Source organism: Hydractinia symbiolongicarpus, chromosome 6, assembly GCF_029227915.1.
Source record: "Hydractinia symbiolongicarpus strain clone_291-10 chromosome 6, HSymV2.1, whole genome shotgun sequence".
NCBI lineage: Eukaryota > Metazoa > Cnidaria > Hydrozoa > Anthoathecata > Hydractiniidae > Hydractinia > Hydractinia symbiolongicarpus.
Window position 1 is genome coordinate 23,836,724 of NC_079880.1, and position 14,541 is coordinate 23,851,264.

Here is a 14,541-nt window from a genome sequence, read left to right on the forward strand (position 1 = left end):
GTATTTAATTGCTATAGTTGTCAAGAGATCCAAGAAAAAAAATAAATTTTAACAAAGATTTAAGTTTGGTTAGATCGCATTTTACGGCGATAGAAAAGCTTCGTTAGATCGTGTTTTAAAGTTTAAGAACGAAAACGTCAATAGAAATGCTTTTAACGTGTTTGTCCGTTCATTTTCTAAAAAAAATATATTTCAATAGCCTTCGTGATCTTTAGCACTTTTAAACAATAACATGCATGTTACATGTGACAACAAAAGGATTCATCAAATCTTATTGTTCTGACTCCTGCACGGCGATAAAAATAGAAAGCAATTAAGTTCGTGTACAAACAAAAGATATGTGAACGTTTTTATGTAGACATGAGATCGTTAAATGAGGTTGTAAAACTCGCGTACATGTAAAGTTACATTCAAGCAGTGCTCTTTATCACATTGTTAAATTTTGTTATAAAATGTAAACTCAACAGATTTTTTCTGGACACTCATGAAATGACTTTTCAGTAGTAGTGTGCATGTCTGTACATGCTGTGTATGTATGTGTCTGTCAACATGGATGTCTATCTGCAAGTGTGTGTGTACATCTGTGTCAATTTTCTTCTTCCTATTATTATTGTTATTCTTACCCTTTGGTTTGTATCAGGAAAATGGAATAGTATTTTCCCTCCCATACTTTTTTTTCCTTTTCATTTTCTACAGTTATAGCCTCTTCTATTACACCTAACCCTTTTTAATCCTTTCACGTTACCATTAGTTACCATTAACCTTACTATGATGTTGGTCTCCAGCCATTGCATTATAACTATATTTAACTGGTTATATTGTATATTATACCCACCATAATTTCAACTTTTTCAATGGCAAATGAATAAATTAAATTAAAAAAAGGGAGGGGGGAGGACTTCACCTAATCTGCTCTCTGCTCATCGCAGAAGCTATCCACCTTAAAGACCTGTACGTCTGCCATACAATGTGTAAGTCTGTCAAATGTTTTTCACTGTCTTTTTGTTTTCTATTTGAATAAATATTTAGATTATAAAAATCAGTAAGGTGACAATAAAATCAGTCTTTTCCAGGAATATTTGAGTAGGTGTACAATGATTCACACTTGTAAATCAAGCAATCAAGCGATGTAAAATGCACATGCAAAGTCCAAAATAGTATGCATGACTATACTGTCATTTTCATAAATTTGTTTATTTTCCAAGTGATCTTTGTTTGGTGAGTAAATTACGGAATCAAAGAAGGAAGGTTAAAACTAATGAAAATCCATGATTTTCATTTCGAAAGAAAAATACAAAAATATGTATTTTAAAAATTTCTAGCACGGTTATCTATGTAGTTATTTTAGAAAAATTTAATCTAGATTACATTCATACCGTATTGTATTTTTTTCCGTCCATTACTTCTGTCTATTACAATTCTAACAGTAATTTTTTTGTATGGTCTGCACAGTTTGGAATTTTCTGAAGATTTTATTAATCTATAATTTAAAGTGTTTCCTGACATTTAATAGTTGAATAAGAGTAATCCAATGTTTGTTCCCGTCCATGACACATTGTTGATAGAACACAGATTCATATTTTGGAAGATATGTGTGGATCAGAGAGGCGTTACTTTGGAAGAATTTGTATACTAAGACTTCACAATGTGCATCAAAATAATAATTTTTTTACTCTGTTTCCTCAAATAATTATTTTTTTGTTGGGTATTGGAAAGCTTAAATTTGCATCACAAGTAATTTAGTCAAGTAGGCCAAATAATTGTGGTGTCACAGGGTAAGTAATTCTACATATTCACATGTTAAATGTTTTCTTTTTAGTAATAAATTAGTATTAATATAAGTAATATTCTCCCAATGGGAAAGCCACAAAAAACAGAGACAACATGATTAAAAAAATCATTTGCAGTTCTATGAGCCCAAAGTTGTCAACTGAAAGTCCAAGTTGAACTAGTCTTTATTCCATAGTAATGGAGTGTTGTTTTATGATATTTTTATTTGCATTGTCTGTTTGGTTTATGAGTCTCGGTTCATGCAAATTTGAAGAGAGCCATTTCCATTCATGACATTTCTGTCCATGACTGGCATTGTCTGAATACAAAGGCATCTAATGATCAGGAAAGTGTAAAAATTGCATGTTTGAATGTGTATTTCATAACTAGACATTCCAGCCTACAAAAAAAAACAGTTGTTTGTGAATAAGCTCTCAAGTAATTTAGGAAAATACTTAGGTAACAAAAATAAAAATTGTGTTTTCTATGATTCTGTCCATGTCAGGGATTGTTCTGCAAATTACACAATCTCTACCGCATACACGTTAATATCACACCCTTGCATAGAGGACGGCAGGCGTTTAATGTTTTGTCATAATTAAATCCCTATAGAGCTTTATATTTGCTTGTTTCTAAATAAATAAATCTAAATAAATTTCTTTCACAAAGAAATATCGGAGCAATTATGTTTTTTTGTAGTAAAATACATGGTTAAACAAAACAAAAGTTTAATTTTTCGCTAAAATGTTACATGCAAGTGAAAACAAGACATTTATTATTGTTGTAACACCTTCTTTCATTAGGAAACATAATAAAAACAAGGTGGTACACGCTTGTCATAGCACCCTCCTTTGTTGTACATTTTAGTTATTTAATTATTTATATAATGTAAGGCCAGAATAGACGAAACAATTTTGTAGATCAATTTTCGAAAAATATTATTTGTCAAAATATTGTTTAAAAAAATACAGCAAAAATTTTAGGTCAATAATTATTCAATTCTTAATTTTTTTATATGCATATATGATACAATGTAAAGAACAATCTGAGCAACAGCAAAGAAAAAAACAATTTTGTGCTCCTTAATCTTTTCAAGCAGTATCATTCTTTCACATGAAAGAAAAGTTAGAAAAAATGTATGGGTGAAAGATTGGCTCCATCACAATAAAATCAAACCTGTTTGATTTAATTAGATGAATTTTTGAATATTGATTTGTGTTTTTGTGTCATTTTAGTAGCATTGTTCTTTTACTTTTTAATGATAAATACACAACAATTTTAGATTAATTTTAGTTCAATATTTTATTTTGAAAAGTGATCTGCAAAATTGTTCCATCTATTTGGGCCTTAATAACTAAACTATAGTCCTTAAAAAGATTTTGTATTTAGATTTAGATTTTCTTAAAAACTGCGCAAAAAGATTAAAAGAACACTATAATTTTTTATAAAATTATATTTCTGTTTTTTTATTAATTTAAGAGGGAGGAGAATAAAACTTGTTGTATAAATTTCAAAACAGCGCAAGAATAATTCTGCATAACTTAACCACAAGTTTTTGAGCACTATGTAGTTATTGTAGTTATTGTAATAATTCAAAACAAGAGAACAAATTTATCCAAACATTTTTTTTAGTGAAAAATTATTTTTTTGTTGGCACATAAAAAAAGTATTAACTGCATGTGTAGCGTGAAAATACAAGAATTAAAAATCGCACACTTTGATACCATACAACCAATGCTAAGTTAAAAACAATTAAGGAAGCGACAATGGTTTCAGAATCAACATAATAAATACTTCTGCTGAAACTTATCACTATTTTTAATTTTTTTTGTAATTTTTTTGTAATAATGAATTAAAATGTGCCTTTTTTGATGATAATAAAAATATGGCGGTTTACCATGACCATAGAATCAACTGAAAGTGGCCTAATATTGTTTTTCACCAAAAATTGTGTTGGCTTCGTAGCAGCTGTTGGGAATTTTTTTAGCAAAGAAATTTCATAGCTAGAGAACTTGGCTGTGAACGTACATAATCTTTAAAAAAATGTTAAAAAATTTGATAGGATCTTTAAAGGTTGAGGAACAAAAAGAGTTTTGAAAGTTTTTTTAAGTGTAGAGTCCAACATCATTTTTCATCTTATGATCCCTTAGTCTTGACGTAAAATTAGGCTCCCCATATGGTCTTCATTTTTTTATTTTACATTTACAGATTGAAAAGAAATGTCTTATGTAATCATCAGTAAACAGATTCGCACTGAAATTGGTCCAACATTATGTGGTGACGAATTTCAAGATCAAAGTTTAATGAACGCGATAGGAGCAACCCTCCAACAAAGTATATATTTTTTTACTTTTATTATTATTATTACTAGTAGATATTCACAGGAATAAAACTTCCTCACTATATATTTTAAAGAAAAAATTTAAAAATATTATAAATCGTGAAGCTTACTGATCAAAATAATATATAAAAGTTTTGCTTAAAGGTTTATGAAGTAACAGGCTTAAAATATTTGGTTGTTGCAACAGTGGCCCATGTATATACAAAAAAAATTTTTTTCAAAATAATAATTAGTTTGAAAGTCAAAAATAATGGAAGCTATAGTTGTGACAATCTAAAAAAAACATGTGTTATTACTTTACAGTTTTTCCAAAAAATGCGGTCAGTCTTGCCCGTAGAACAACTAATTAACACTGTACTTGTCTTTATCTTATTTGATAAATGTGTTATAGGTCCTGGTCAGCACTTCAAGCATTATGAATCAGTTGATCCCCCGCGTGTAGTTTTAGAAAAACTTGGACGATTAGGCTATACTGTTGTTGGTTTTACTGGCTGTGGACAAACTGTGTTATGGACATTAAAGAAGTAATATGTATCTTTCACTGGATCTTTTATATGGATGTTTGTTTATATATGTAATGTAATTTTTAAGCTCTGGTACAACACTTATAGACACCCGATTACTTAGAATACCATTTGATATATTGTATAGGGAGCACGTGCCTAATACAAGTTTACTTAACAACAGAGAAGAAAGTTCCACCAAAATTAACAAATTGTTGTCCTGTTTTTTTTTACCTATTTTTATGTTGCATAGTTTATTCTGTATTTGCAAATTCTCTCTAGCTATGTATGTTATATTAAACTATATATTTGACCACAAGTCCTGGGCTGTATAGCTGGTACCCTCCTGGTCAAAAAATATCAGGGTAAGACAGCTATATAATCTCAAAGCTACATAAGCTATTTTATGTTTAGCTGGGTTTAATAAAGCATTGGAAGAAGACATCATAAATCTGGGCAAGTTTACTGTAGATCTATACTTCTTTTTTTGCCAGACAGTAAATTATTTACATATATTTCATGTACATTGTTTTTGCTTTTAAATTTTATTAAGTTTCAAATTATGGAGAAACTTATTTAACTTTATTTTTGTCTTGTTTGTCCATTTTTTATTTATTTTGTTCATATTTTTACTGTGTCTCCATATTTTTTTTACCTTTTTGAAGAATGAAAAGCCTTGAGTTATCTAATTTTATAGGTTTGAGGCAACGTAATTTTTCGAAATGGTATTTTGCTATGCATTGTAGTGGTTACGACAATTTAAATGCATGTCCTTCTGTTTAAGATGAATTTTCACTCCAACAAATCTTATAGCTCATATAGACATTTTATACCACATTGCCATACAAAGGATAAATTTGCTTTCCAAAAATTATTTCCCTGCTAGCAATTTGTAAACCATTTCCACTTTGAACAAAACACAAGAAAACATCTCAAATATATTCATAAATTTGCTTGTTAATCTTCATATAATTAACATAAGAAAAAAAATTAAGCATGTTTACTTTAGTAATGTTTCAGTGCTAAATTGGAAACTAATGGCAGAAAGTTTTAGTTCCATGGAAGATTTGTTGGAGTGAAAATCCTCTTTTAAGATGACAAAGTACAATACCATCCTTAAGGTTTGCCTGTGCTAAAGCAAAGTTAGGTCTTTAGATATAGAATAACTATTTTTTTGCTGCCATGCTTTTTTCCTATTTCAGTTGGAAGGAATTTCTTTTAAATAAATTAATTTTATAAACCAATCAGCAAGTTTTTATTGGCTATTTTGTTCCCTGGATAGGCTTGGGATAAATGACTATTTTGAAAGTTGTCGAGTTGAGGCTAGTGTCACTTTTTGTCTATAAATACTTTGTAGTTTGGGAATTATTTTGACCCTGTGTGTTAAACTTTGATCTTACCCTGTTCTCATATAACTTTTTGATATAAATCTTCTTTCAGAAGTGAATTTTCTAGTGTTTTAGGCTCTTTCATGTAAAATATCCAACCCTTATCCCCTGCTATGCTTCTGGTGTTGCTAAAGTAAATAAATACTAGATTAAGAGAAACGATATCCATGAAAATTGACTTATACTGTATTGGCTAAGTCTGTAATAAGATGTACATTCTTCATGTTTCGTTTTAGATAGTATTATTTTCTCTTCATATTCTGTTTCTGTTTACATTTTTTGGTAACCTGTTCACACAGGTTTCTAACATTTTAGATAAATTTATCAATACATTCAATAATATATAATACTAATGTAAAATTCATGGCTGGTCCAAAACATGTCGCAAGATTTGCATCTTTCCACATACTGTGTAGTAACACCAGAACATTGAACCTAAATCATCAATATGCTAGAACTATTTTGTGCTTATCACAAGTGAATCAAATGTGCAAAGGAAGACATCAGCACCAAGACAGTCACAAAGTATGGAAAAAAACTTTCCTTGAAAGCAGTAGAGATATTTATCTGCATAATAATATATATAACAGCAAATTTTTTAAAGGACGTTTATGTTATCGTTATTTCTCTTCAACTGCAAACCAGAAAGAGCAGAAATCATCAAAAGAAAGTCCATCAGAAAACCCAGCACCAGTAAAACAAGGTACATTAAAAAAAGTTAAGGCCATTGTTGATGTGTTTTGGATTGGCTGTAAAGCGTTATTTAAAGATGTACGACTAGCTTTGAAAACGCGGCGTAAACTTGGGTTATACCATCAGCGTGATTATAGCAAACTGAGCAGAGAAGAACTGCGTCATATGAGACAGGTAGAAGTTATTTTAATTTTTCACTTGTTATCCTGATACTCTACTTGTCTTGGCCTACACTTAGATAAGATTTCTAAAACGCCAGCCTAGTTTTTTCAAATAGGCATCTTTAACATTGTCATTAAAATATGGTGCGTGGCCTTGTGGTTATAGAGTTCGCTTTGTAAGTACAAGGACATTGGGTAAGTATTGCCGATGTATACTTAAACGCAGGACCCACATTGATAACAGTGTTTCCAGCACTGAAGTGGCTATATCCTGTATAAATTTTGTGTGCAAGAAATGATAAACATTAAAAAGACAAACCAAAATAATATTCTATGAGCAAATAAATTTTAAAAACTTTTTCTAACAGTTATTTTCTTGTCAACTCTTGATAACTCACTTTAATATAGACCAGACAAGATGTTGTGAAGACGTTTCCAGTTACGCTGATGTTTATGATCCCATTCATTGGATACGTTGCACCTCTGCTTGCGTATGTGTGATTTTCTTAATACAGATTTCCTTTACTGTTAATGCTGCAAATGTAACATTGTCTGTGCATAGAAATTTCATTTCGTTACACTAGGTTTTAGAACGAAAAAAAATTGTTAATAGGGACAAGTAGAAGATTGTATGATATGTTGTGACATGACAAAGTATATAACAATATGGAATTTCTTTTATTAATGCCTATATTTTGTTTGAAATGTTATCTGAATCGTTAAATGCTATCATTGTCCAAAATAAATGGAAGCTTTGTGAAATTGTGTGTTTTTATTCTATGTGATCTAATTGTAGGGAAGGACAACAAATTTCGGAAGATTTAACTCCAAAACCCTATTTATCTCAATTGGAATTGTTTTTCAGTACATTTGTACATTTGTGAGACTAAGGAATGAAATGTGCATTCTTTGATAAAACTGTTCAAAAACGTAAGGATTAAAAAGATACATATAAGTAACAAAGTTGTCCAATCCTGCGAAGAAAACATTATAACATAATAACATCAAGAGTAAAAAAATTCATGATCAATTAATAGAAGGCAAGCAAAGTAGAACTAGTATAAGCGACTAGTTTTGTAACATTTATTTTTTGTACTCAGGTATTTCTTTCCAAAGCAACTGTTGTCCCAGCAATTTTGGCATCCCGATCAAAAGAAAGAGTTTATATTGGAAAAGTATGAACGGAGGAGTCAATATTACCAACCGCTTATAAAAGAAGTTGGTGTCACCAGCAAAGAGATCAAAAATAACGAGTTGTTAAATCTTTGTTATAATGTATGTTGTTAAGTATCTTATGCTGTGCTCCTGATCTCAGTTGTTTTGGACTGATCTTTCCCAAAAGAAATCTGATAACTTCTAGTACTTTATCAAAGAAATGGTCATCTTAAATGTCAATAGGCATCAGTTAAATCTAAGTGTGAATACTATTATACTAAATATCATTGCCTAAAGGTAATTCTTATATGCTTGTTCGTCGACTTGTCTTCATTAAAAGATTCGAATGAAGTTCTCTTTTATGAGTTTATGAGACTTTGTAAACTTGAAGTTGTTTGCTTATTTATTTTTAGGTTTTGGATGGATGGCATCCATCTAATTCAGAGTTACTCACATTTAAGGATGTTTTTATAAAATGTGAAGACTTGTCACTCCAAGGGATGCCCCGTTATCATTTGGTAAGATGTTACAGGCTAGTCGATTTTGCTGATAAAGTTGTTTTTTATTAATGGCAAATGAAGCTAAAATTTTAATAATAACTCAGCCGAAAAGTTAGAAATTATTTTCAATGTTTCATCATTGTATCTTTGTTGATCTTTTTGTAGTGTTTTTTAAGTAATAATTTACTTTTTCTTTGTGCTTCTTCTTTCCAATTCAACCATTGTTAGGTTGACTACAAGTATAGAATCTAATTTTCAATAAGTTAGTATTCATGAGATTGCTTAAAAGAGTAATGTTTTGTACCAGACACAGCGTTGTGTTGTGCTGTGCAAGACATGTTTTTTAGAAGAGGGCGAGCAGTTATAATGAAATGTTCTTTAATAAGTATATGTGCGAAGTGGTTATAATTTAATCACTTCAAGAAAAAAGACATCCCCCACCTTATAAATATTCTCACTTCAATAAATTTTAAAGCTGCTTGTAATGTAAAGTTGAGACTGGTGCATATTAAAAAATCCATGCTTTATGTTCATTTAGTAGACTCTTAAAATGCATTTGCAGTAATAGGATATTCGTTTCAATAAATTTTAGCATTTAAAAGGTGGAAAATATCTGTTTAACTGAAAACATCCTTTTCTTAGTTCAACACTATTGAGACCTTTAGTACAATAAAACCTTTGTTCACATAATAAAATCCATGTGGAAATAAGCTATATAAGGGAATTTGGGCAAAGAGGGTGTAACGTGTAGTGTAACGTGAGGCGTAACGTGTGTAACGTGTGTTAATACTTATTTTGTTTTTTTACACGTTATGTTTTTTATGTTTATATAGCTAGTGAGAGATATATTTGCACGTGACACAGCTTTTGTGCTAATGTGGCCTAAAACTCTTATATCTTGTTGAATTTGTCATTATAAAGCCTTTAATTACATTTTTTTATTGATATAGCTGCAAAAATTTGAGCAAGATTTGTACATTTAAATTTTTGCGCCAAATCTTTGTTTTGACTTCGTGAAATTTGTACCAATTCAAAAATGTAAATATAAAATGGCCGCCAACTAGGAGCACATGGTTATGTGGCTGAGATTGTCACATACTTGTTTTGGCATGGAAACAGTGAGTTTTTGGCCTTTATTTCGAAGAATTGTATTCATGACACTAGGGAAACTCTTTCTAATTTGTTTTTAGATTTTCAGACTTTCCCCCACAAAAATTAAAACTGATTTTTTTTGCAAATTTTTGTCCCCCCTCCCCTAATTCAATGTTGAAGCTAGTAGCTGCCTGTGCTGAGGGAGTCTCCAGTAAGGCAACATTGATACAGGGGGGGGAGGGAATGGAGAACCCTTATTTTGACTTATTTTTGGAGTTGTCTCAACATATTTTGTGGAGGCTTGTAGATGCCCACAAGTTGTTCATCGGTTTTTGAATATTCTAATATATGATATATCATTGACATAAGAAAAGATTCAAAAATCTTGAATTCCAAATATTTCAAAAAAATAAAAGTTTGGGCTCTGTCTTCATTTCCCTTATGGACTACTTGAAAGACTGACTTTTTTTGAATGAATGAATGAATGAATAAAATGCTGAGAACCTTGAAATACAAATATTTCAAAAAACATTTCTGTTAGGAAATAAGTTTTTAAGAACCTTGAAATTTGAAAGGTGTCATACGATGCTGTGGTTACCAATCACCCTTATTTTTAGGTGAAGATATGTAAATGTTGGTTGATTCCCACAGCATGGTATCTTCCTCGTTGGTTTCTCACAAATTCATTACGACGACGCATTTTACGTTTGAGAGACGATGACGCTTTGATTTTAAGAGATGGAATTGAAATCCTGACGCCTGAATGTGTACAACAGGTAGGTAGTCTATCATTGTTCGTTCGTTCGTTTAGTTCGTTCGAAATTCAACGTGGAATAAAAGTCTGCCTGTGATCAAACTACGCTTATTCTGTGGTTTTTCGGGCCTCGTTGTGCATCTAGCAGTTAAGTTAGCGCTCGGCTTAATTTGAAACGACTTGTTTAGCAAGCAGGCTTGTTACAGCGAAGATATATTTAGCTGGATTCAGACAAGAATAAAAAATGTAAACAAGGAAAATTTTGTCTGCCTAATTTAAAAAAGCTCTTGCCGAGAACTTTTTACTTGTATTATTTTGACGGATAAAGTAGCTCTATTATTTTAACCAAGTTTTTCAGTTTTTGTGTTACTATTCTGCTGCATTGTAACTTTACAACAGATAGGTAGGTTGGAATCTTACTTTCAATGTTTACTTTTGTTTGGCAAATATAAATGTAAAAACAAACCCTGAAATTCGTCGAGGCTAGAGCACTATACTTGCCTTGATTCCTGTGCGCTGTGGCATAGCTAATCTTTCGGCTGTTTATTTAGGCTGTTCAATTCCGCGGTTTAGACGAAGCGTCACTTTGCGATCGCTTGAAAGTTCATTGGCTGGACGATTGGGTGAAATTATCTACAAAAGTTTCAGGTATGCTTTTATTATTCAATTCGCAAGTATAAGCTAGTTATTACGTGGACTGCTACTCAGCTCAGTGTAGAAATAAGGTGGTTTAAAAATGCTTTTGTGCTGAATCTGCGAACTCTGTTTTCGAAATTGGTATGCCAAATGGAAAGTCAATTTCCCAAAATGTCGATTTCGTGTTGTTGTTTTTTCATGTTTGACTTGTTTATTTTATTTCAGCTGAAGATGTTGCGTTTCTTGCACATTGTGCTGTTTTCAAAGCAGCAAATTTCGAAACAGTCGAAAATCGAAATTTATAATGACGTTTGCACGAGTGATGTTTGTTTCACACGTTGTTTAGAAATACTTGAGTGTTTTAGAAGATATTGTGCCACCCCCAATATGTGTGTTTTGTTGTTGTGAATGTTTGAATTATTCCAACTTAGAAACATCTCATTACCAATTCTATGTGACTGCATTTTTGTGCGACAGAATTGTAAGAAGAAAATATTAGCTAGTGGGTGCTTCACTTTTATTTCAAAAGCGGATTTTTGCCGAATCTATAAATAAAGAAATCGGGTCATTAATGACTCCATCGTAATATACTCCCGTCATTGTTTGCATCATTAATCAAGTAGATTTTTCCACGGATGATTCAACTATTACTCTTATGCATGAATACTAACTGTTTCCGTCAGACTTTTGCAAAGAAGATCTTTTGAAAGTCTTATTTGTTAATCGTCAAATTATCTCTTAACGTCACTACATTAGATTGACTTCAATACATCAAATGAAACTAGTGAAGTTAACGCGTTGTGCTTATATTTTTAAGGTCAACAAACTTGCTTGCTTTTTTTGTCAATTTTTCATTGAATTTAGCAAATAGTTTGAAACGTCCCTGGTTTACAATTGAAAACGTAGAATATTTTAAAAATCGCAATTAAAAGATAGTCAGGCTGGACATTTGGCCAAAACTCTGGAGCTACTTTTAAGAACGCGATGATTTTAAAGCTCAGGAGAGTTTAGTACTGTTTTTTTAACTATATACGCACAAACGTGTGCAAATTTTATTAGTTATTTCGCGAGCATCAATTTTCGTACAGTTGCTTTTAAACTGTTTATGTATGACATCAAAAAGTTGAACCACCATAGTTTTTTTTTTAATTTCTGTAAATACTGAAAATTTACGAAAACCGTGATCACATCAACATTATTTTAATCAAGCGATCAAATAATTAGTATCGTCACAAAACCCTTTACATGCTTTTCACAAAGAAAATAAACTATATTTTTCGATTCCATCAAATAAGGTCAACGATTTATATCGTATCGCACAAACGCGTTACTTGATTTCAAGCAACTTCACGATTTGTTATCGTATCTGTTGTTGATTTGAAACAGAAATGAACTGAATCAAAGTATCGAATTCATATGTTTGACTCGATTAAATTAGTGTAGATACTATACATCTCCCAATTAAATGTTGGTAAAAAGAGTATCACGTCTTTGAACAACGTTGAGAAATTCTGAACCTGCTCTTGGTCGTCTGATATTTAAAAGCGGTTGAAATGTCGAAGACTTGTTTCTTTGTAATTTTAAAATAGTTTGCATAATAACATGTCGAATCTCTTTCTGATAAAACCCGTATAAGAACGGATTAATAACGGAATGAAGAAAGATCGTATGTAAACTGACCACTAAAAGTGATTCTGGGACAAGATTGGGGAGCAGTAGTACATCTGCGACGAAGTTGATGTAAATTAACGGAAACCAACACGCGATAAAAGTCGCTGTCGTAAATGCGAATATTTTCGAATGTTGTAACTCTATACGTAAGCGTTTCAAAGATAATTTTCCTTTGGAGTTTCGGTTACAATCTCCGCTGAAGCTAATTTCGCTATCCATCATGAATCGAATATGCTTACGGACGGCCTGGAAAATATATCCATATGCTGCTATCAAGAGCACGCTTAGTACTATCAATACGGATAAAATCATTCCTAAAAACACTTGGCGAAACAATCGAGTTCTTTCAATTTTAGGTCCTAAAACTTTCGGTATGACCGCCAAAATGCTGGCGAAACTCCATATTCCTGCTAATACTTTGAAGCAAGTTTTTTTAACCATAAGACCTTTATAACGTAGAGCATACTTTATGGCTATCCAGCGGTCCAATGCACAGCCGCATACATTTCCCATTGATGATGTCAGTACGAGCATCATAAGTGGTTGCACACTTGGGTGAGCGAGACCAAGTAATAGCACGCAAGGTAATAATATCGCGCCATTTAACAAATCACTCATGGTCAAACTCACTACAAAAATATTTGTAACTGAACGAAGCTGGCGACGCAAATAAAATATGAGAAGTAGTGAGGTGCTTTCGAAAACAATGATAGTAGCGATTGGCCAGAATATAATTTTGTCCATGGTTTGGATTTCGTACGGTTTAAATGGATCAGGAGCAAAGGTAACGTTGTGGGATTCATTCATTGCTGTTTCATATCTGAAACAAAAATAGATTAAAAAATTCGGAAGTGGTATATATTTTTCTGCAGTAGCTGCAACAACATAATACGGTAGACTTCACGCCACCCGAAGAGAAGAGCATATCGGACGCTCTCCACTTACAGGTGAATCTGTATTGCCTAGAAATAGAGCTGTATCTGCCGTCAGTTATTGATTGACGCCTTTACTGTTTTAGCTCATGGAAATAATTATTTTGACTTCAAATTAAAAGAGAGCTTGGAACATTGGAAAACATCAAGTATATAGTAAAAATAAATAAATAAAAATATATAAAAACACATAAAAATAGAAATGAAATTTTTTTAAAAATAATATCCTTACAAAAAGCGCTGTTTCAGTGCCTTTAACTCTCCTTCAATGTCTATTCTCTCCGTCAATGCCTGTCACTCTTCTTCCTTGTCTATACTGAAAAACTGTATGTTATTGTTTTCTTGGTCGCTTCTTTTTTACCTTAAAAGAAAGTAACTAAATATTTCATAAAGAAGAAATTCTTGATATAAAAATTCTTTTTAGATTGACAACGGCATAAAAACGCACTAACCTTTCGTACTTTAAATTTTTAATAGAAAAATATAAATATTTTTCTATTAAAAATTTAAAGTACGAAACAAACCAGTTATCTATGACGTTTTTTTAACACAATAAATTCTAATATTTCCCACGCAACGTAGTTGAAAAATTATACAATGAATCGTGTTTTTAAAGAAAGATTTCAAATGAAAAGAGAATCCTCAAAAAAAATATTCAAGAGCGCAATTTTTATAAAACGTTAAATTCTCTACACTGTTTTTAACACACCCCCTCCATTCATTAAACGCTTTTTTATAAGAACTAGTCGGTGGTGACAGATTCGCCTGCTTCCTTTTTATGCTGCATTGCGCGCGTCTTGCTACTTGCGGTACCAATTTATACACGTCTTCCTAGTTTCGGTATCATTTTGCGCGCGTCTTGCTACTTGCGGTACCATTTTGCGCGCATCATGCTACTTGCGGTACCATTTTGCGCGCGTCTTGCTACTTGCGGTATCATTTCGC

General features: G+C 31.7%; 3 protein-coding genes across 3 annotated transcripts; 2 read left to right on the forward strand and 1 right to left on the reverse strand.

The window, feature by feature from the left end:
* Positions 1-3,972: 3,972 nt before the first annotated feature.
* Positions 3,973-5,858, forward strand: LOC130647721 (GTP cyclohydrolase 1 feedback regulatory protein-like). The gene is made up of 2 exons (XM_057453676.1): positions 3,973-4,104; positions 4,503-5,858. Exons 1-2 carry the CDS (start codon positions 3,990-3,992, stop codon positions 4,637-4,639), a joined length of 252 nt encoding a protein of 83 aa, XP_057309659.1. The 5' UTR covers positions 3,973-3,989; the 3' UTR covers positions 4,640-5,858.
* A 394-nt stretch (positions 5,859-6,252) lies between these two features.
* On the forward strand, positions 6,253-11,379 carry LOC130647716 (LETM1 domain-containing protein 1-like). Its single transcript, XM_057453670.1, has 7 exons — positions 6,253-6,869; positions 7,265-7,347; positions 7,957-8,131; positions 8,425-8,529; positions 10,221-10,379; positions 10,909-11,005; positions 11,219-11,379. The coding sequence occupies exons 1-7, from the start codon at positions 6,366-6,368 to the stop codon at positions 11,296-11,298; spliced, it is 1,203 nt and encodes a 400-aa protein (XP_057309653.1). The 5' UTR covers positions 6,253-6,365; the 3' UTR covers positions 11,299-11,379.
* Positions 11,380-11,722: 343 nt separating this feature from the next.
* LOC130647717 (cannabinoid receptor 1-like) lies at positions 11,723-13,985 on the reverse strand. The gene has a single exon (XM_057453671.1). The coding sequence runs from the start codon at positions 13,469-13,471 to the stop codon at positions 12,455-12,457; it is 1,017 nt and encodes a 338-aa protein (XP_057309654.1). The 5' UTR covers positions 13,472-13,985; the 3' UTR covers positions 11,723-12,454.
* Positions 13,986-14,541: the final 556 nt, after the last annotated feature.